This window comes from Eptesicus fuscus, chromosome 11 (genome assembly GCF_027574615.1).
Source record: "Eptesicus fuscus isolate TK198812 chromosome 11, DD_ASM_mEF_20220401, whole genome shotgun sequence".
NCBI classification, from domain to species: domain Eukaryota; kingdom Metazoa; phylum Chordata; class Mammalia; order Chiroptera; family Vespertilionidae; genus Eptesicus; species Eptesicus fuscus.
The window spans coordinates 88,422,675-88,444,104 of record NC_072483.1 but is presented as its reverse complement, the minus strand read 5'-3'; the positions used below and the strand labels follow the sequence as shown (position 1 = coordinate 88,444,104).

At 39.1% G+C, this 21,430-nt stretch overlaps 1 protein-coding gene across 2 annotated transcripts in view; it reads left to right on the top strand.

Annotated features, from left to right (window-relative positions):
- The window catches only part of SLC39A10 (solute carrier family 39 member 10), a 31,528-nt gene that overhangs the window by 5,344 nt on the left and 4,754 nt on the right, over positions 1 to 21,430 (top strand). For both annotated transcript variants that reach the window (XM_054722762.1, XM_054722763.1), the window contains exons 2-8: positions 5,669 to 6,693; positions 8,916 to 9,123; positions 12,588 to 12,757; positions 13,374 to 13,574; positions 17,832 to 17,952; positions 19,134 to 19,502; positions 20,946 to 21,026. In XM_054722762.1, the coding sequence (XP_054578737.1) occupies positions 5,669 to 6,693; positions 8,916 to 9,123; positions 12,588 to 12,757; positions 13,374 to 13,574; positions 17,832 to 17,952; positions 19,134 to 19,502; positions 20,946 to 21,026 (2,175 nt within the window). The remainder of the gene's footprint in view (positions 1 to 5,668; positions 6,694 to 8,915; positions 9,124 to 12,587; positions 12,758 to 13,373; positions 13,575 to 17,831; positions 17,953 to 19,133; positions 19,503 to 20,945; positions 21,027 to 21,430) is intronic.

Genomic DNA, 21,430 nt, shown 5'->3' with positions numbered 1-21,430 from the left:
TAGTACGAGTGTGCATTTTCCTGTTCTTCACCTAGATCAGTGGTCGGCAAACTCATTAGTCAACAGAGCCAAATATCAACAGTATAACGATTGGAATTTCTTTTGAGAGCCAAATTTTTTAAACTTAAAACTTCTTCTAACGCCACTTGTTCAAAATAGACTCACCCAGGCCGTGATATTTTGTGGAAGAGCCACACTCAAGGGGCCAAAGAACCGCATGTGGCTCGCGAGCCGCAGTTTGCCGACCACAGACCTAGATAATGCAGAAGCCTTTCATCTCTCCAGGTGCCTTCTCCCTTAATAGGAAGTGTAACACCTTTATCAGTGCTTGGAGTTGGAATGTGAAGCCCTTGGCCTTCAACTCTGAGCTACCACCTAACACTATCCTACTGTTTCTGGTACTTTTGTAGCAGCTCTCACAGTTGACTAATTTAAAGTAATTTTATCTTCCTTGTACCTCCTTCAGAGCAGAATATATTTCATATTTTTATGTCTTCTTCCTGTCTGTCTCCTTTCCCTTCCCCTTTCCTCCTAGTCTCTTCACCCATTCCCCTTATAGATCAATGGCTGGTGTGGCTCAGTGGTTGAGCATCAACCTATGAACCAGGTGGTCAGTTTTCGATTCCCTGCCAGGGCACATGCCCTGGTTGCAGGCTGGATCCCCAGTAGGAGGCGTGCAGGAGGCAGCTGATCAGTGATTCTCTCATCATTGATGTTTCCATCTCTTCCTCTCCCTCCCTCTCTCTGAAATCAATAAAAATAATAAAAAAAGGAACACAAAGCAATTCATGATCACATGTTTACAGGTCTGTGAACAAATGTTTTGGAATAATAATAATTAATGCACTTCTTCTGAAGATGAATCATTCTGTTTCTGTGAAGAAATATACTTCACACTGTTACACCTTGATGAAGGGGGCTATGGCAAGATTGATTTACATACCTTATCAAGATAAAGAGAATAATATATGACTTGTTATTATAAACCAATGAAATAACTAAAACAATGTAATATTAGAAAAACATTAGATTGTAATGTAGTATTATTATATAATTATACATAAGATTACATATGTACCAATAGAGAATAGTTAGATACTATATATTATGTGTGATATATATATTATAAAGCAACAAGATCATGTTTTCTGTCCCCATAGATCTTTTTTAGTGTAGAAATTTAACTGCATAACTTTTTAATGTTCAGAACATACTTTTAAAAAAATTAAACTTACTGGGGTGGCATTGGTTAATAAAATTATATAGTAGTATGTTTCAGGTACAGAATTCTCTGATACATCAACTATATATAGGATTGCATGCCCACCACCCAGAGTCAAATCTTCCGTAACCATGTATTTGACCCTTACCCCTTGTTACCCCTCCATCCCCCTTCCCTCTGGTAACCACCACACTGTTGTCTGTGTATGAGTTTTTGTTTGTTTTTGATGTTTATTTATTTGTTACTTTTAGTTTTATATCTCACTGAGTGAAATCACATGGTTCTCGACTTTTTCTGACATATTTCGCTTAGCACGATATTCCATCAAGATCCATCCATGTTGTTGCAATGGCAGTATTTCATTTTTTCTTATGGCTGAATAGTATTCCATTGTACATATGTACCACATCTTTATTCAGTCATCTATCAAAGGACACTTCAGTGGTTTCCATGTCCTGGCCACTGTGAATAATGCTGCAATGGACTTAGGGGAGCATATATCTTTGCAAATGAATGCTTTCAAATTTTTTGAGTAGATACCCAGAAGAGGAATGCTGGGTCATATGGTAATTCTACTACATTTTTGAGGAGCCTCCATACTGTTTTCCATAGTGGCTATGCCAATTAACATCCCAGGTACAGTAAGTGAAGTAGAACATACTTTTTAAGATTTTATTTTAATTAGGATATTACAGTTTTTTCAAGTAAAGTGAATAATTTTATGTATATAACCAGTATAAATAAATAATTATTTTAAAGAAAATAATCATACCAATTTTTAAAAAGCTGAAGAAGGAAACCGGAAAGGTATGCTAAAGTCAAATCACCAAAAGAGATTTTAAGAAAAATGTTCTTTAAATTCACTGTAAATATATAGTACATAATACGATTTATAGTTTATAAGTAATACTAGAGCTTTTAGTAAAAGCTAGGAAGATTTTTGCTTAAACACAAGAACTTGAAGGTTTTGTTGAGGCTAACATATAAACTTTCTTAACATAAATAAGTAAGAGTATATGGTTAGTTCAGTGATGTTTTTATTTTCCCTAAAAATAATGGATGTTAGGGGGTCCTAGATCTTTGGGGGTCATGTTCATTTTAATTTTAATTTTTTAAAAGAAGGAAATATGAAAAAAAGAAGGAAATACGTATTAGATATGGAGAGAAGAAACTTCTAAAATTTAGTAATCAGAAGAAATTACAAAAACAGTTTAATAGTGCATGTACAGGAAAACATTCATGAGAGGGTAAACCATTGTAATCAAAATTAAAAGGCACTGGGCAGAACTGAGGGTGTTTTTTGCAGAAAATATGACCATTTATTATTATGTAGTATCACATCTATGTTGATAAAAACAATGAGACACCAGGAATAATTTAAAAAATATAAATGAAAATAAGGCAAGATATTACTCCAAAATTAATACCAAGTATTAATGAGAATGCTATGATCATACTGCTGGTAGCAGTATAACAAAACTTAATTTCTCTAGAAACCAATTTGGAAGTATATCATAAGACATTTAAACTTAAAATTTTTGTAGTCTTTCTCCACATCTTAGAATTATCCAAACAAGTAAACAGCTGGAATTAAAAGTATTGCTTAAAACACTACAAATGCTTGTGAAAAATCTTGAAACTACAATTTATTTTCTTCCACATATGACATAATGTGATTTTGTTTAACAGAAACTTTTTTAAGATTTATAATTGCTGACTTTTATTTTTAGGTGTTTTTTTTCAATCAAAGTTGAACATGAATATAGTTTAAAGACTTAAGTAGTTCTGTGAAATCTTCAGGGAGAAGGAAAAATATCAGTCCCCTTCTTTTATATTCTTCTGCCTAGAGAAACAAGGACTCCTTTAGGTGATGATTTTGCTGTTTACTGCCATGTCTCCAGCATGTTCACTACTTTCTGTTCATTTTCCATTTTAGCTATTATCTGATTAATGAAAGAGGAGGATTAAGCATTCTTTCCATTGCTCCACATATCTTCCTATTTCCTGTACTCCAGTTTTTCAGTACAATTATATTGTAATTTTGTTTCAAAACAGTATTTAGTGTTACATTTTTATGAATGTTATTTACAACTGAGCCATTGTAGTAAATTGTTTCTTTGTGTGCACTGCTTTGTTTTTCTGGCATTCATAATATTCTTACAATGTTTTCCTTTTTATGTTTCTGTGTGCCTGTGTATCACAAAATCTACCCCAGGTCTGAGTATCAGAATGTAGCTTTGTAAGAAAGGGGCTGTGCTGTAAGAACCCTCCATGTTTGTAGAAGAATTTATGTAATTTTCATATACAGGTTGGGGCAAAGGTAGGTTTACAGTTGTGAGTACGAAAAACAGAGTTTATTGTACTATTTACTAACTGTTGTATTATTTTTCTTGTGAACAAGAGAAAGACAAGTATCACATGATTTCACTCATATGTAGACTCTAATGAACAAAATAAACTGATGAACAAAATAGATCCAGAGACATAGAAGCATGGAACAGAGTGTGGAATCTCAGAGGGACGGGAAGGGGAGATGAACCAAAGAACTTATATGCATAACCCACGGATGCAGACCACTGTGTGAGAAGGCCTGGGGAGGGACGGGGTGTGGGGTGGACGTGGCCACTGGGGAAATAAGGGACCTCTGTAAGACTGAACAACAAAGATAAATGTAAAAAGTAAAAGAGGATCTTGATGGTTTTAATGATTAGTTATAGGGATAGCTAACGGGAATCAGACAGAAATAGTCTGTGCTGTCATGTTGCTAAATGTCAAAATGCGTTCTTGTTACTAAAAGATTGCCCTGAACAGGGATTTTTCTTCTCGAACCTAATGGACAGGAAAGGTGATCTTACCTGACTGCTTATGAATGGCAGGCAGGCTGGTGTGAAGTCAGAGAATGTAACAGCCACCAGCTGCTGAGGAAGGAACACACGGGAGCGTGAAGGCGGAGGCTTGTGGCGGGGGGGGGGGGGGGGGGGGGGGGGGTCTCTGCCGGTGGCAGGTAAATGCTTCAGTGTTGGATATGGCTGTGCAAGGATAGAATGAAGCTACAGCTAGTTTTTTTTAAGAATTATTTTTTAAATGTATCTTTATTTTTTTTTTTTTTTTTTGAGAGAGAGAGAGAGAGGAAGGGAGAGGTGGAGAAAGAGAATAATCGATGAGAAACATCCATCATCATCTGCCTCCTGCACGCCCCCTGTTGAGGATTGAGCCCACGGCCCGGGCATGTGCCCTGATGGAATCGAACCTCCAGTTACATGGGTTGGTGCTCAACCATGAGTCACCCCAGCCGGGCCAAGCCTGATTTTTAACGTAATTGTAGTTAGTTTAAATTTACAGAGCCACATGTGGCTAGTGGTTGCCATATTGGACAGCACAGTGCTGGACATTTTATTGCTTTCACATTTATTGTTTTAGATTTAAAATCCATCTGTAATTGGCTTTTAGTAGGTGGGGAGGGATTGTTTTATTTTTTTCTTGTATATAGACATCTAGGTGACAGTCACCAAGGAAAAGAGAGCCCTTTCCTATTTTTGTTCTCAGTTTTGTGTATCTGGTATGTTCACTCCACACCCAACACCACACCGTCTTTAGAACGTGGTTGAGTGCATCTTCTTCCTACTGCAAAGGCTTCTTGGCCCTTCTCGGCTCGTTCCTTTTCCAGCTAAGTATTACAAGTATCTCAAGATTCTTACAGAATTACTTCGGGGATTTTAATTGGGGTTACATTGGATCTGTATCCCAGCCCGTCAGAAGCACGATACAGTAATCCATTTATTTATATCTTGCATTTCTCTCAATAATAACCTGTGATCATATTTTATGTAAAGGTCTTGCATATCTTTTGTTATTTATACTAGCTATTTGCTATTGTAAATAATACTGTTTTCTAATTTTCTAATTATTGCTGGTATATTGAAATACAATTGATTTTATGTCATTCTTATATCCAGCAACTTAACTAAATCAACTTATTAATTCTTAGAGATTGTTTTGGATTTTCTACATACCCCATCCTATCATTTGTAAATAATGACAGTTCCATTTCTTTATAACTCACACATTTTATCATTTTATTTCATCTTGCCTTATTGCAATTACCAGAGGGACTCAGAGCAGAATCAGCACACTATTTTGTAAAGGACCAGATAAGAAGGAAGCCAATTCCTGTATAAATGTAGAGACTCTTAAGTGTTGTGCTAAAAGGAAGTCAGAGTAGATGTCTGGTCGATGAGTCTATCAGTTTGTAGTAATTCAAAGGGCTGTACGCTATTTTGATAAAAGGGGCCGTTTTTCCAGGGAACGGAAGAGGAAAGACGGATTCAGAGCCACGGAAAAACGGGGTAAAGCATTTGCCGAGTGGATTGGCGCTGCTGGAGAGTGTGTGGTTGTTTTGGGTGTGACTAAGTACAAGCTAATGCTTGCCTCTTTAAATCCCTTTAGGAAGACCAGAAATGAAGGTACACATGCACACCAAGTTCTGCCTCATTTGTTTGCTGACCTTTATTTTTCATCATTGCAACCACTGCCACGAGCCCCATGACCACGGGCCCGAGGATCACCACCGACACCATCACGGACTCTCAGAGTCGGAGCCGGGCAAATTCTCAGAGCTGGATGCTGCCAAGAACGAGAAAAACTACTACATTGAAAAACTTTTTGACCGTTACGGTGAAAATGGAAGGTTATCCTTTTTTGGTCTGGAGAAACTTTTAACAAACTTGGGCCTCGGAGAAATAAAAGTCGTTGAGATTAATCATGAGGATCTTGGCCACGATCATGTTTCTCACTTAGATATTTTGGCAGTTCAGGAGGGAAAGCATTTTCACTCCCATAACCACCAGCACGCCCACAAGCATCTAAACTCGGAAAACCAGACTGTGCCCAGTGTGTCAGCAAAGCGATACCATAAGTGTGACCCCGAGAAGGAGGCCGTCGAGGTGTCTGTCAAGTCTGATGACAAGCACACGCGCGACCGCAATCATCGGCTATGTCACCACCATTGTGTGCGCCACCACCTCGATCACAACACCACCCGCCATCTTTCCAACGATTCCATCACTCACGCTGAGCGTGGGGAGACCAGCCATGAGCCTTCGGCAGAGACCAATAAAACACAGGAACATTCTGAGAGTAAGCCGCCGAGAGGAAAGAGGAAGAGGAAAGGGAAGAATGATGAAAACTCAGAGGTCATTACACCCGGTTTCCCCCCGAACCATGATCAGGGTGAACAATATGAGCACAATCGGGTCCATAAACCTGATCGTGTACATAACCCAGGTCATTCTCATGCACATCCTCCCGAACATAATGGTCACGATCCTGGTCACGGACACCAAGATCCTGATCCTGATAATGAAGGTGAACTTCGACACACTAGGAAGCGAGAGGCACCGCATGTTAAAAAAAGTGCAATCTATTCAGCTGCTAGTCACAAAGATCACAATGAAGATGACCGTCAGCATGAGGTGAGTAGAAAAGGATGGTTGCTCCATAATTCTTAGATAATTGTGGAGCATTTTAGGTAAAAAGAGAAGTAATGGTGGAATAGTTAATCATATTAGAACATTTCTAGGTAATCTACACTAATAAAAGAGAAACATGCAAATTGACCGTCCCTCCGCCACACCCACCATCCAATCAGAGGGAGCATGCAAATTAACCCAACAAAGATGGCGGTTAACTTGCATATTCCTGCGTGGAGCAGACTGACACCGTAGAAGGAAGCCAAGCGCTGCAGAAGGGAGCGAAGCGGCGGAGACAGGAGCGGAGCTGAGGCAGCAGAGACAGAAGCGAAGCCCACCTTCTCTACTTTGCTTTGGCTGCAAGAAGCCCTATTCTTGCAGGAATAGGCTCTAGGAAGCCCTATTCTTGCAGGAATCTTCCTGCAATGGGCCTCTAGTGTAAAATAAACACGTTAAGGAAGTTAAATCAGATTAAAGTTTTTATCCGGATTTTTACTTGCAGTTTGTTCTCAAATTTGGGTTCTTAAAATCTAAATGTTTAAAGGTTGTTAGAAAATATAACCTTATATTCATTATTTTACTACCTTGCTTATGACTTTATTAAACTCCCCAAGTTAGTTTTCATGTTGTTATAAGGTGGTTTCCAGATATTTGAAAATTGAAGCCTTTTTTGTTCAATCTTTCCTCTTGGGAAGTGACTAGACAGTTTCTTTTTTATGACTATTAACTTACTGAATTAATTACGGAATGCGTCCTAGTCATTGATATAGCTCCAAATCGGGTATTTTGTGCATATCGTAGGTTTCTTTTCTCAATGTCACTTTATGATAGGGCCTACTTGCTCATGATATAGTCTTCTCATGCCTTTGACAGATTTAGGGTGAATGCAAAAATATGCAATAATAGGAAACTCCAATAGTCATGAGGTGTTTGTGTTTTTCTTCTATATTTTCATGATTTTTTGAAATAATTTCACATCAATTGATTTCTTCTTAGTTTTTTAAAACTATATTAATCTTAAACACATTTATTTTTTTGTTTTATGAAAGGTATATTAACAGCTTTGTTTATTCTAATTTGTATCACTCTTAAGTTTAGAAAAAATTGAATTTATTGTTCATACGTATAAAAAGCAGCACCATCTAATATAGAATATGATGGAATAAGACTTCATCCTTTGTTGTTTATGTCTTTACAATTTAAGTATGTTTTGCATCTAAGTAAATATCTTTATGTTTCTTTCCTGGAGAAGTCACCAGATAATTTGTTTTTAGCAGTTATAAACACTGATAATCTTAGTTTACTTTTAAAGAATTATATTCATCGGTTACTATGGGTGATAGCCTAGAATCTTTTGTTACTAATAACTGGACATTATTATTAATGTTTACTTTTTGTGTCAAACTTGTAGGGTTGGCATCATCAAACCTGATGCGTGTTTTGAATTTTCTCAGGATTTATGGGAATATTGTATGCATTGGGTAGTGTCGTACCGTATGTTAAAACCTGGGAAGATTGATTTTTTGGTTTGTATGTGTGTTCTGGGTTTGGTTTTTGTACGTAGGTAAAATCATAGAATGAGGTAGCAAGTCGATAAACAGGTATGCTGGCTAAGTGGCTGTGTATGAAAAAGGCAGTGCCATCTTTTTTGCCTTAATTTTAGATACTTGTTTTCTGTATGATGGGGTCAAACTTGCCCAGTTTCCTGCTGTGTTTTGTTTTGCACTGAAAGTGCTAGTGGATGAAGCTGCCTTGTTCTCATCTCCCAGCTTTAGCATTGGGCTAGAATCCCCTTCGGCAGTGAAAAAGTCTGTCTCATACTAGAATGCAAAGTAATTAAAGTAATTTAAGTTTATTTCACACTGTTTTACAAGTAAGAATCTTGAGTAATTAATAAATACACTTTGACTAGAGAAGTGATTGCCCCTCACCCCCGTAAGAATCTTGAGATTACAGTTGTGAATCTCTCTGATCAATGGCAATAGATCGTTATCTTTCATGTGTTAGAATGGAAGAACCTTTAAAACCCATAAAAGTTTTGGGTAATAAGTTGAATGTATCCCTATCATAAACTCCTATCCAAAAGCTTTATTTCGAATATATATATTGTATTACAAATTATTTTCAAATAATAATTAGAATATTTTCTTTATACAGTAAATTGTTTCTGCTTGACCTTTTTAAAATACTCTTTCATTTAATTTGTTTTATCACTTTCCTTACAGTGTTTGAACGTCACTCAGTTGTTAAAATACTATGGTCATGGTGCCAACTCTCCCATCTCCGCTGATCTGTTCACGTACCTTTGCCCTGCGCTGTTATATCAGATTGACAGCAGACTCTGTATTGAACATTTTGACAAACTTGTAGTTGAAGATTTAAGTAAGGATAAAAATACGGTTCCAGAAGATAAGGCAAATGTTGGGGCATCGGGTAAGAAAGATTTCTTTTTCTCCTCAAGATGGTTTCTATTCTAATTTTTTTATGTAGTTGAATTAGAAAGTAATTCCGAATTACTGCCCTCCTTTTGGTGTCTTTCAATATGTTTTAATATGTATGCTTAAAAAAGACTTGGGTAAGACAGGAGGCATGGCAGTATAGTGTGGCATTGCAGAGGAAGGATTTTGCTAGAGAACTAGATGAAAAAAGATACACAGGTTTGTGATAAATGGATCTTTCTTGATGGGCAAGTGTAAATAACGGGCCCCTAGTTAAAATTATTTGGTGTTCTAATTGCTTAACATTTAGCAGGGGTTGAGGGCTCTGGTGAAATGCTAAGATGATTGTTTTTAAGGAAGCACAGAGGAAAGACATTGGGACCTAGAGGGTATTATGCTAAGTGAAAAAAGCCAGTCAGAGGAAGACAAGTACCATATGACTTCACGCACAGTGATTCCCAGAAGGAAAGGGGGTGAGGGCGGACAGAAGAGGGTAAGGGGCAGGGATAACTTTGGTGATAGAAGGAGAATAGACCTTTGGTGGTGAACACACAATACAATATACAGATGATGTATTATAGAATTGTATGCTTGAAACCTATATAATTTTATTAACCAATGTCACCCCAATAAATTCAATAAACTATATTTTAAAAGATAAACAGAAGCCTGTAATTGTAACCATTATGTTCTTAACCTGTGCTGTGCTCGACTGCTTCCTGCTAAAAGGGTTCTTAAGTATGCTTTGCTAGAATATGACCGGGAGATGGAGAGTTATATTTAGTTATACTTCATAGTGTTTTAACAGGTGATGCGGCCAGATAGGAAAGTGGTATAGAGGTAAATACTGGTCTAGGTATGGATTGCTGTAAGTACAGATTAGTAAGAAGAAATACAAGAACGGTCTTCTAGGTAGCCAGGCTGGGTCCAGGCCGGTGTGCTTAGTAAAGGGAGACAAAGTGAGTCCACGCCCTGGTTTGAACGCTGATGTTTGGGTGGATAAATAGGCCCCTCTCTGGCTTCCTGTTCCTGGTCGCGGTGGAGGAGTAAAGACCTCGTCTTTCAGGCCTTCGGCCTTGTCCCTGTGACAGGAGGGAAGGGGAAGCTAGGCCCGAGATTACTGACTGACAGCAAGTCATTTGTTCTTTAAGGGAAGACAGGCTGAGAGAGTGTCACATTGAGATTTAAAATTAATAGCCTTTTTTTATTTTATATTCCACATCCACTGTAGATTATGACTTAGAGTTTTCCATGCTGTAATATTGGAATAATCTACATATTATAGTAAGCTGCTTGACTAGAAATATTGAAAATTACAGTTTATTCAATCTGAAAAGCCTTAGAGGAAATTGTACTTGCTTTGAAGACAAATACATTACTAATAGTGAATATTGATCCGTTGTTTGCAGGTGGTTATTAGCATTGTCAGAAATGAAGATTGAATTAATTATGTGCTGATAGATGTTGATAATTGTAGAGAGAAAGCCCTGCTAGAAATTATTTTTAATGACTGCTGTACCATTAAGAAAGGTTAACTTGTTCTATAGAAGTCTCCCGTAGAGGCACAGCTACTACCTCATTAACTGTTCAAAGGCTGCTGTAAACCCAATATACTATATACTGTGTACTGTAGAAATCGTTTGTTTCACAAGATTGGCCCATTTAGTCATAGAGTTGACCCTCACTTAATTGCCAAGGGGGTGTGAATAGGTTGATAAGCATTTTCTGCCAATTAAAATGCTGAAACAGTGTAGAAAATGGCTATCGTGCGCATGCTTTGAAGCAAGTTAATTAGAAAGTTTCCACAGATGAGCGCTTCTTTTTAAAAGAACGCATTTTCTCTCTAGATAATGAGAAGGGGAATTGGTGAATAACTAAGCTCGAAGACCTTCAATGTTTTAAGCGACCTAATTTGCAGAATAAGTGAAGTTTCTTTCAGACATTTAGCATGTGTTTTTTTAATTGCAGTTGGTATCTTGGGTGCAAATAAAGGAAACATTTGGTAGTTGTATTTAATAGTTTGTACATTCTTAGTTTGGTATACATTTTATAAAAGATGCTTCTTTAATGTGTTTTTAAAAAATTGATTTGGAGAGAGAGACATCGATGTTGAGAGCGAAACATCGGTTGGCTGCCTCCTACAGCCCTCTACAGAGGATCAAGCCCACATCCTGGGCGTGCCTTGACCAGGAATTGAACTGGTGACTTTTTGGTGCATGGGATGACACTCAACCAACTGAGCCATACCAGCCAGTTTTTATTTGTCTTTATTTTATACCAAATAAATTGTGATTTAAAAAGCACAGTAATTTGGTTAGAAATCAGAAGAATTTTATTACCCAAATTGCTTTTTTCAACACTTAGGAAATTATGATAGAGTTTACTTAAGCTTAAATACAAATATTATTATTTCTAAAAAGTAAGGGTTGTTTTTTTTTGTTTGTTTTTTTTTTTGGTGGTTTTTTAGTTTTTTAAGTAAATTGTACAGAAAGCCAAATTGGAGGAAAGAGAGTTTGGAACTGGGTGTGGAGGAGTGATGATATCGAGGAAAGTAGAACTGAATTATCCTTGTAAAATAAGAAATGAGATACAATAATAAGACTGTTTTGTATGTCATGTGAATATATTTCCATTTTGGACTAATACGTAGTTTCTTAAACTTTTTAAAGAAAGATTTACAAAGATTACAGTATATTATGTACTTGATTTTTCTTTAATGCTCCCAGGAGAGGTTTATAATTATACTAGAGGCCCGATGCACAAAATTCGAGCATGGGTAGGGTTCCTAGGCCTGGCCGGCGACCAGGGCTGATCTGTGGGGCAACCGGCAGGGCTATTGGGGGGGCCCCTGCTGGCACCCACCTTGGCCGGCCTGGCGCCGCTCACTCGCTGGCCCCACCCCCGCCGCTGCCGCTGTGGGGCGACCAGCAGAGTGATCAGGTACCCCCTGCCCTCCACCCCCCCCGCCTTGGCTGGCCTGGGGCCTGGGGCCTGTGGGCTGGGGGCAGCTCCTGCATTGAGTGTCTGGTCTGCCCTGTGGTGGTCAGTGCGCGTCATAGGTCGTTCTGCCATTCAGTTGATTTGCATATTAGGCTTTTATTATATAGGATTCTTTAAATAAACAGTTTTATTGCTGTGGCTCTGCCATTAGAATTCAGTCTAGATATTAAGAGTGAATCACAGCCTTAATTCATTTTAAGTCCCTTTTTCTGATAAGGTGGGCCACTGAGGATACTATTTATAATTTGCTCTGAGTTTCTTAAGTCCTTTTTTAAGTATTTAAGTTAGTTATATAGTTAGTTATTTTGTTCTGTTTTTAAGCATAACAGTAACAAAATAATAAAGCTTCTTAAAAAGTATAGTCTGGGTGTGACTCATTTATCTTATGTTTATTTTTCTTGGGAGCTTTTTTGATTTATGTTTTTATGCTAATGTTGACTATCAATTTCTTTCCCACAGCATGGATTTGTGGTCTCATCTCTGTCACTGTCATTAGCCTGCTTTCCTTGCTCGGCGTGATCTTGGTTCCCATCATTAACCAAGGATGCTTCAAATTCCTTCTCACATTCCTTGTTGCTCTGGCTGTAGGAACAATGAGTGGAGACGCCCTCCTTCATCTGCTGCCCCATGTAAGAAATCCTCTTAAACTTAAAAATTCAATAAAGTGAAAGTATTTAAGCTAAAAGGTTCTTTCATTAGCAAGCTCTAACAACAAAAAATCTAGTCTTTGTGCTATTTTATTTGCTTAATAGGATAAATATTTTTTCCATTTGAGCAGTTTTAATAGCAATATTTTTTAAATAAATTGAATCATTAGGTTTTAAAATAGCAAAAAGACTGGTAATGTCAGTTATGTTCACCTGTCCGAATGTATACATGTCAAATCACCACGATGTGTACTTTAACAATCGTTCTCTAATGTTTAAAGTTCTCTAAGATTAATACTGTATAATCAGCTTAAGAAGAAGTTAGGTGATAGGGAGTCACAAGTGATCACCCGCTGGTGAATTCCTTTTGTTTTATTTTTACTAAATACTAGGCATTTATCTGGGTCATAGACAAAGGACCCATCGCTCCCTGTCTGCTTACTGCTGATACGGCTCTCTGACTGTAGCATGTATCTTAACCCCTCTCAGCATTTGAGTTGGTGGTCTTTGTTTTAGAGTTACCATGAAGCGTACTTTCATAGCATTTCAATAGCATTTTAATTATTTGTTTCAAAATTTTCCTTATTCTTAATACCAGTCTCAGGGTGGACATGATCATAGTCACCAACACGCACACGCGCATGGGCATGGCCATGGCCATTCTCATGGACACGAGCCCAAGAAGTTTCTGGAAGAGTATGATGCTGTACTGAAAGGACTTGTCGCTCTAGGAGGCATTTACTTGTTATTTATCATTGAACACTGCCTTAGAATGTTTCAGCACTACAAACAGCAAAGAGTGAGTACTTTTCAGTTGTTTATTTCACTTTCTGGGATGTAAAACTCAAAGACCATCGTTTTCTGGCATGTGTTTAATTATGGTGTTAGTGTGATTTAAATTTCTCCTTTTTAATAGGTTATCTTCATAGTAATAAATGGCTTTGATCCTGGCCATTTTGGGTCATTACATTTATTTTGGCATTTATAATCAAGAAATAGTAGTCTCAGTCTCAGCTCATTGTATCACATCTTATTTAACTGAGTTAAACAGGATGCAAAAGCTCTTGGTCAGTTTACACTTACAAAGATGCAAAAATATACAAATACAAGCAAGTTTCATCAGTCTTCTTAGGTAACTTCAACTATAAGTGGCTTTTATTGTCATACACTTCAATGAAAATGTTTTCAGACAGCATACTTCTTTATCAGAACAGCCTTGCCAGCGGTAGAGTACTAGAGGTGTAAGAATTGACATTCAGGAAGCTTTGTAGGAAGGAAATAAGGTAAATGAAGGAAATGGTGATTCTTCTCAAGAGCGACAACCCACATGGGAGATGATGCTTGGACTGTTGATCACATCCCTGCTTGTCATGAACTGTCTGTGTTTCCTGTCACATGTATGAGAATAACACAAATATCAAAAGAATTTTCTCCCCAAGAAGGTGAGCTTGGGGTTACCATTCACCATGATTACACGTCTCCCTGTTCAAGTTGATTTATGTGTATCTAAAGTTCTATCTTGAATATATCTCACTAACATGTTTGTGATACCAGTGCTATTATCTTCAGTATATGCTCTTTAAATCTAGAGGACATTTTTAGGAAGCTTTCCACACACACACACACACACACACACACACACACACACACACACAAAGGATTTAAAAACTCTTACATTTTGTTAGTTAACTGCAAATATTCAAAAAAGAAAAAATACTTTCTTCTTCCTCAAGATCATTGGATAGTCGTGATCACCATATATACAGTCCACACCTAGGATACAACTTTTATGCTATTTTTATGTATATATTTTTGGTATATGTATGTGTTGTTTATAGATCTTTTTGAGACAAAATAAATAGTTTATAATAGAACTCTGAACTGGGAGGCAGGGGGAGTGATTCTAGTTCTTGCTCAGCCACAGCTAGCTGTAAAACTATGATTCATTCATCATGACTTTCAGTAGCTAACTATGGGAAATAAATCCTACTTCTCATTTTCATATTCTATTCCAAGTCGAATATATTTCGTTTTAATTGCCATATTTTAGTCAGGACACCATCATGTTTATTTGCCTCCGAAGGAGGGCAGTCACGATGGTGTGCCAGGGAAGAAGGATCTGAGGAATGGTAAAGGAACTGGGAAGGACCCACGTAGAGCAGAGTGAGAGAGAATCCACAGCACGCGGTGTTGAAGGGTTGTGGAAGGTCGTGGTGGAAGACCAGAATGTGGTGGAAGGTGCCGAGTAAGAGTGGCTGGAGGGGAGTGAGTTGGCGGAGGCGATCACTGCCGATCATGGAGAGGAGAGGTGAGGGGGGCTTGAACTGCAGTCATGGCGTAAGGACTGGGGGAGAGGAGGTGGCTAAGAGAACTGTTAAAATGAAAGAATCAATAAGAAGACTTGAAATTTGATTAGATGTAAGAAACACGAGAATTTAGAGTCCATCTCGGTGAGTACCTAATTTGGATCACAGTTACATATTGCAAACTATATAAAGGAGTTTTGGAGTAACTGTGAAGCCTGAATGTTCTTCCGTTGTGTATACCTGTTAACATCGAAGCAGCAGATGGTAAGTATTTAATCCGTCTAAATTATTAGAGACTGTATACTTTACAGAGAAGTACAAAATACACAAATTTTCCTTTTTTATAATTTAATCTTGATCTCAGTTTGAACTTAAATTTACCGGCAAAATGAAACACATTTATTTTTATAAAGCAAACTAATGTAGGAGAACAGAGTCCCCAAAATATGGCAGCTTATTTGTAAATTTGAAATTGTGGGAGCCCTAGTCAGTTTGGCTCAGTGGATAGAGCGTCGGCCTGTGGACTGAAAGGTCCCAGGTTTGATTCTGGCCAAGGGCACATGCCCAGATTTTGGGCTCCATCCCCAGTGTGGGGCATGCAGGAGGCAGCGAATCAATGATTCCCTCTCATCATTGATGTTTCTATCTCTCTCTCCCTCTCCCTTCCTCTCTGAAATCAGAAATTGTGGGAGATAAAAAACAGAAGGTACTCTTGGCAGAGGGGTATTGTCAGTTATAATAAGGAGTTTTTCGAGTATATCCAGGAAAGGAATCTAGGTGGATAAGTCCGTGCATGTCCTTTATGATAAACAGGACAACGCCAATCTTCGATGAGATCCTGCCGTGCAGGCCTTTCTGCAGAAAGGAGACGAGTGATACCCGAATAGAACAGACACTTGATCGTCCGGGAGGAAAGTCAGCTCTTGCAAGGGAGCTTTCAGAGCATCCGTTCAGCAGCACCAGCCATGACCGGCTCAGGCTGAGCTGGAGGGGGATGATCTGGCATGTTTTTCGGAAAGTGGGCAGTCAGAGCCAGAGTCGCAGCAGCCGTTCAGATTTTCTCCTTTACTCTCTCTGGCCCTCTCGGCTTTTACTGCTGCCGGCTCCTCCTCCTCTTCAGTGACTCATGACTGTTGTTCTCTCCTCCGAGGACGTCTCCACACTATTATTATTTGAACGTTGTCTGTTTCTCCCGTTCCTGCTACTTATTGCTATGAAGCAGAACAGCCCAAACTTAACGGCTTATAGCAACGGTTTATTATTTCTCTTAATCCTGTCAGGGATCTGGGCAGGGCCCAGCTGAGCAGTGTGTTTGCTTCACTTGGTGTCAGCTAGAGCCACTCGCTGCTACATTCACACTCCACTGCCTGCCGGGGCAGGTGAGGTCCAGGAATGCCTCCCTCCGCGTCTGTGTGCCTGCATCTTGGTCTCCTCACACACCTCCCGCAGAGTCTGGACCAAGCTCCAGAGCGCGACTGCTTCCCGCCAAACAAAGTGCCAGCCAGCCTCACTTCCGGTGTGTTAGGTGAAGGCAAGGCAAAGGCCGGCCCGAATGCAGGCAGGGGAACGCGCTGTACGTGCTGCTGGTGGAGAAGAAGGCTGAGGCCAGGAGGGGAGACACTGATGGTGGCCATCGCTGAAGACTCTGCTAGCCCGGACAGGCTTACCTCGCAGCGTTAGGAGACTGACCCCATTCACAGCTGGAAGCAAAGCCAACTGTCTACCATACCTGTTATTTGTCTCTTAGATTCACATAGACTAGAAATAGAACTTCAAGTTGGAAGCGTTGTTAGTGGTAGTTACGTTGAAAAAAGAAGAAAGGAGGCTATATATATATATATAAAAGGCTAACATGCAAAGTGTCCCCTCAGGAGTTGGCTCGCTCGCTCGTCGCTATGACCTGCGCTGACCACCCGGGGGCAGCGCGGAATGAAGGGAGGCCCAGCCAGCAGCTGGCAAAGCGAGGCCCTGGCTGGCAGCCTGAAGGTCCCGATCGGCCCTGATCGCCGGCCAACCCTAGGGGCCCTATCTGTGCAGGAATTTCATGCACCGGGCCTCCAGTTTAGAGATAAGTTAGGAAAATTCAAACCTAAACAATAAAATACAATAATTAGGATTTATTAGTAATTGAGAACAGATTAGATGAGAAACAAAACTTTATTGCCAAGCTTAGGGTCAGTTCCTTATAGGTCATTTTCATACATCCCCTCGTTTAATCCTCATAATCATTTTCATTTTTCAGATGAGTATTATTATATTTCATAAGTTTAACAGTCTCAGAAGTTAATTGCAGATTTGGTATTTTAACTTAGGTTTTACTCTTCATTATGTCACAAGTAGGGAAATATGAGATTGCATTCATCACAGAATAAAATTCAAGGAATAAGCATTAGTTTTGGGGATTTACTATTCCCACACACTATTAGATAAGAGAGATTACATATATTTCACATATTTTATTTTGGTTGCATATAATAATATAGTAGTGTGTATCCTTTTAACTTTGAATTAGATGAACTTGAACCTTTTAGTTGAATATTCAAGAAAAGCAACACTAACATACAAATATAGCTGAATTTTTCATCTGGTTAGACCCCTTGATTAACTTCTAAAATTTTTACTTTTTCTCACTTCTTTACCATATAATTTATGCATAAAGTTAACACCAGTCATCCCCATAGATGTTAGGAAGTGAATATTGCTGCTACTTGTGGCTGCAGATTTGATAATAACACCAGCTTTTTTCCCAGGGGAAACAGAAGTGGTTTATGAAGCAGAGCACAGAAGAAGCGAGTATCGGCAGGAAGCTTTCAGACCACAAGATCAATAACACGCCAGACGCCGACTGGCTGCAGCTCAAGCCTCTTGCAGGTAGGGATAGTTCTGACTAACGAGAAACCTTTAAAACATAACAGTTGAAATATCTCTTCTAAACTGTGTCTGTATTGCTTGATATTTTGTGTCTTCGTGGCTTCCCTAGTTTTAGTTTCTAATTTAAATTTTCTTAATTGCGAGTGTGTCTTAATTGTGCTTTTGTTAGTTTTTTGGTTTGTTTCAGCCTTATTTATACCAGAAGTGGGATAAAGTAATTGCATCACAGGGCAAAAACCCTATTGTACTTTACAGGAAGACAGTGAAACAGACAGACAAAAAGGCTTTGTGAGTGGTAGGTTAGCTAATGTGACTTCTTGGCAAGGCAGGATCTTTGTGCCTCCGCATGTGACTGGTTTTCTGTGGAAGGAGGCTCAGCCTTTGGACTTAAAGGAGAAGGGTCTCTGTGCTTGAACTCTCTGCGCACCCATCCCGCTGTTCTGTGCCTGGTAGATGTAATAAGGTAGCTCACGATTTGTAGGGAAACCAGAACTTTTTAATCTAACATCCCCCGCCCCCGTTCCCCTGGGTGTACCAGTGATTTTCTGCAGAGAAGAAGCAGCCTAGACCCACTGTGGACTCTGCCCCAAAATAGAATTTGCGAGTATTAGGATATTGGTCACATAATAAATACCTTGAATAGTAGGTCAGAGGTCAACCTAATTTAAAAAACAAAACTTAACAGATATTGTCACTTATATGAATTTCTGAACTTCAGTCTAGTAATGATTTGAGTAGTATTGTCAGTCAGGTGGAGCATTGATAGATGTCTTCTTGCATGGTAAGAGAAGGTTACAGTGGCCAGACTTGAAGGTTTGTTCTTTCTCTGAAAAGTTAGGCGTTTATCTTTTACCTGTAAACGCTACAGTAACTTTGCACCTTTTGGTGTCCATCAGCTGTTCATGACGCACTCCGTACGTCCCAGCATCTTCCACCTGCCGCTCCTCCGCACCGCGCCTGCCACTGCGTTCAGTTCCTCCGTCCCCGGTGCACCTTTTGGTCTTGTGTGTGTTCACACATTTTAATTTATTGTATTTGTTTTCATATATTTATTTAGTGAATTTTAAAAGACATTCACTTAAAAAATGTTCATTACAACGCTGTTCTGTCTGGGTTTAAATTAGCAAACATGCATTCATTTACTGGTGGGTAAAGCATATCCTTTGCTATTGTAAATGCAGGAACTGATGACTCGGTTGTTTCTGAAGATCGCCTTAACGAAACGGAACTGACAGATTTAGAAGGCCAACAGGAATCCCCTCCCAAAAATTACCTTTGTGTGGAAGAGGAGAAAATCATGGACCATTCTCACAGCGACGGCTTCCACACCATCGACGAGCACGCTCTCCACGCTGCGACACCCAACCACCACGACGAGAGTAAGACTGTGCTGCGGAAGCACGCTCATCAGTGGCACCACAAACACTCGCACCACTCGCACGGCCCCTGTCACTCCGGCTCGGACCTGAAGGACACAGGAATCGCTAACATAGCCTGGATGGTGATCATGGGGGACGGCATCCACAACTTCAGCGACGGGCTGGCCATCGGTGAGTTCGCAGGGAGCTGGGGTCCGGTGTGCTGCTCTCGAAGGCCGTCCTCCACTGCGTCATCTTCACCTCACCAACATAAATTATAAAGACTGAAATCTAGGGTTTAAAATACACTGCTACACGTTACTTCCGTCACTTGGTTTTCTAAAGGCTATGTTAATATTTTTGATGAGTTTAGTTGAGGACATAAAGGTATAATTTCAGTGGGTTTTTCTTTGAATATGTAAACAAATGTCTGTATTATGCTTCTTTGTGTGTGTGTGTGTGTGTGTGTGTGTGTGTGTGTTCATACCAGCATCTTTATTTTATTTTTTTAAAATATATTTTACTGATTTTTTACAGAGAGGAAGGGAGAGGGAGAGAGAGTCAGAAACATCAATGAGAGAGAAACATCGATCAGCTGCCTCCTGCACACCCCCTACTGGGGATGTGCCCACAACCAAGGTACATGCCCTTGACCGGAATCGAACCTGGGACCCTTGAGTCCACAGGCCGACGCTCCATCCACTGAGCCAAACTGGTAAGGGCAGCATCTTTATTTTAAATGTGTGGACACACTTTTTAAATTTATTTTTTATTGAATTTATTGCGGTTATAATATACTTCTCTAATAATTTTATTCAAGGCATTGTTACCATATTGAAAAAGCTACCTTAACATTGTATTTTCAAATACATTTACATTTATACATGCTCAAATGAGAACCAATTAATTGAAATTTTGGATTTAAATTTTTTACATCCAAAAAGGTGAAGAAAAATTTTGTAATGTTAAAAAATCTATTGTACCAGATTCAAATATATTATATTGGAATTTTGCTAATGTAAACTGATACTGCCAGTTTGGGAGGACAGTAAACGGGATTAATACATGATCTTTGAGATCCAGACTCTTAAATAATTATTCAGAAGTATACTTTGGTATCTTTCAGAAAGGAGAGACTGTATTTTTGAATCCACAATGGCTGCCAATGTTTTTACTAGTAGAATTAGATGCTTATACCTCTGTTCTCAGTCTTCAAGACCATCAGACAAATAATTATTTGTATGACTTGTGCTCTAAACCCAGCAAAGTTTGGATAAGAATACTAACCACTTAACTATCTATAAATGAACTTATATGAGTTAAAATTGACTTTCAAACTACCACTCAGAGATGGAAATACAACCATTACTACTTCCAAGCTGTTAGTGAGTTAAAAGGCTACACAAACTACAAATTTTAATTTAATAGGGAATATTTCTTTCACTAAGTACCTCTTTTTCTGATTAACACCTATTGAACCTCACTATTTGTTCAAAAACTATAGTTTGTAAGATAAGTGAGTCACGCATGTATTATGAAATTAGTTTAGAAAGGCAAGAGAGACTGCACCTGTCATTACTGCAAAAGCAAAACCGGGGAGCCATAAGCGTCACTTCTGCTTCCCTCCCTCCGCAGGAGCGGCTTTCAGCGCGGGGCTGACCGGAGGAATCAGTACGTCCATCGCTGTCTTCTGTCACGAGCTGCCACACGAATTAGGTAACAGGACCTTTAACATTCTACCACGCTTCCTCACATCTCAGGCTTCTTCAGTGTTTAAATGCATCCAAATGTTAGAAGTGTCAGAGCATAAAGAGTGGCTGATGGCAGAGTAGAGTGTCATCATTGTCTTATTGTATAGTTTTTGTTTAAAATTATACACATCGGTAGTCTCATTTTGTATTATCAACCCTCTGCTGAGTGAAATCATCCTGTTAGCACAATTGGTGGGTGAATGATTGAAAATGTGGCCAGGAACTTCGTAGAGGAAGACGTTAAGGAGCTCCTTCTGTAAAGGAAGCTGAGAAAGAAAGACCAGAGGAAGTTAAACTCGGGGGAGAAGGGGATAAAGCTGGTGTGAATGCAGGTTCCGCAGGAGCAGTAAGTGTTTAGGAGCAGTGGAG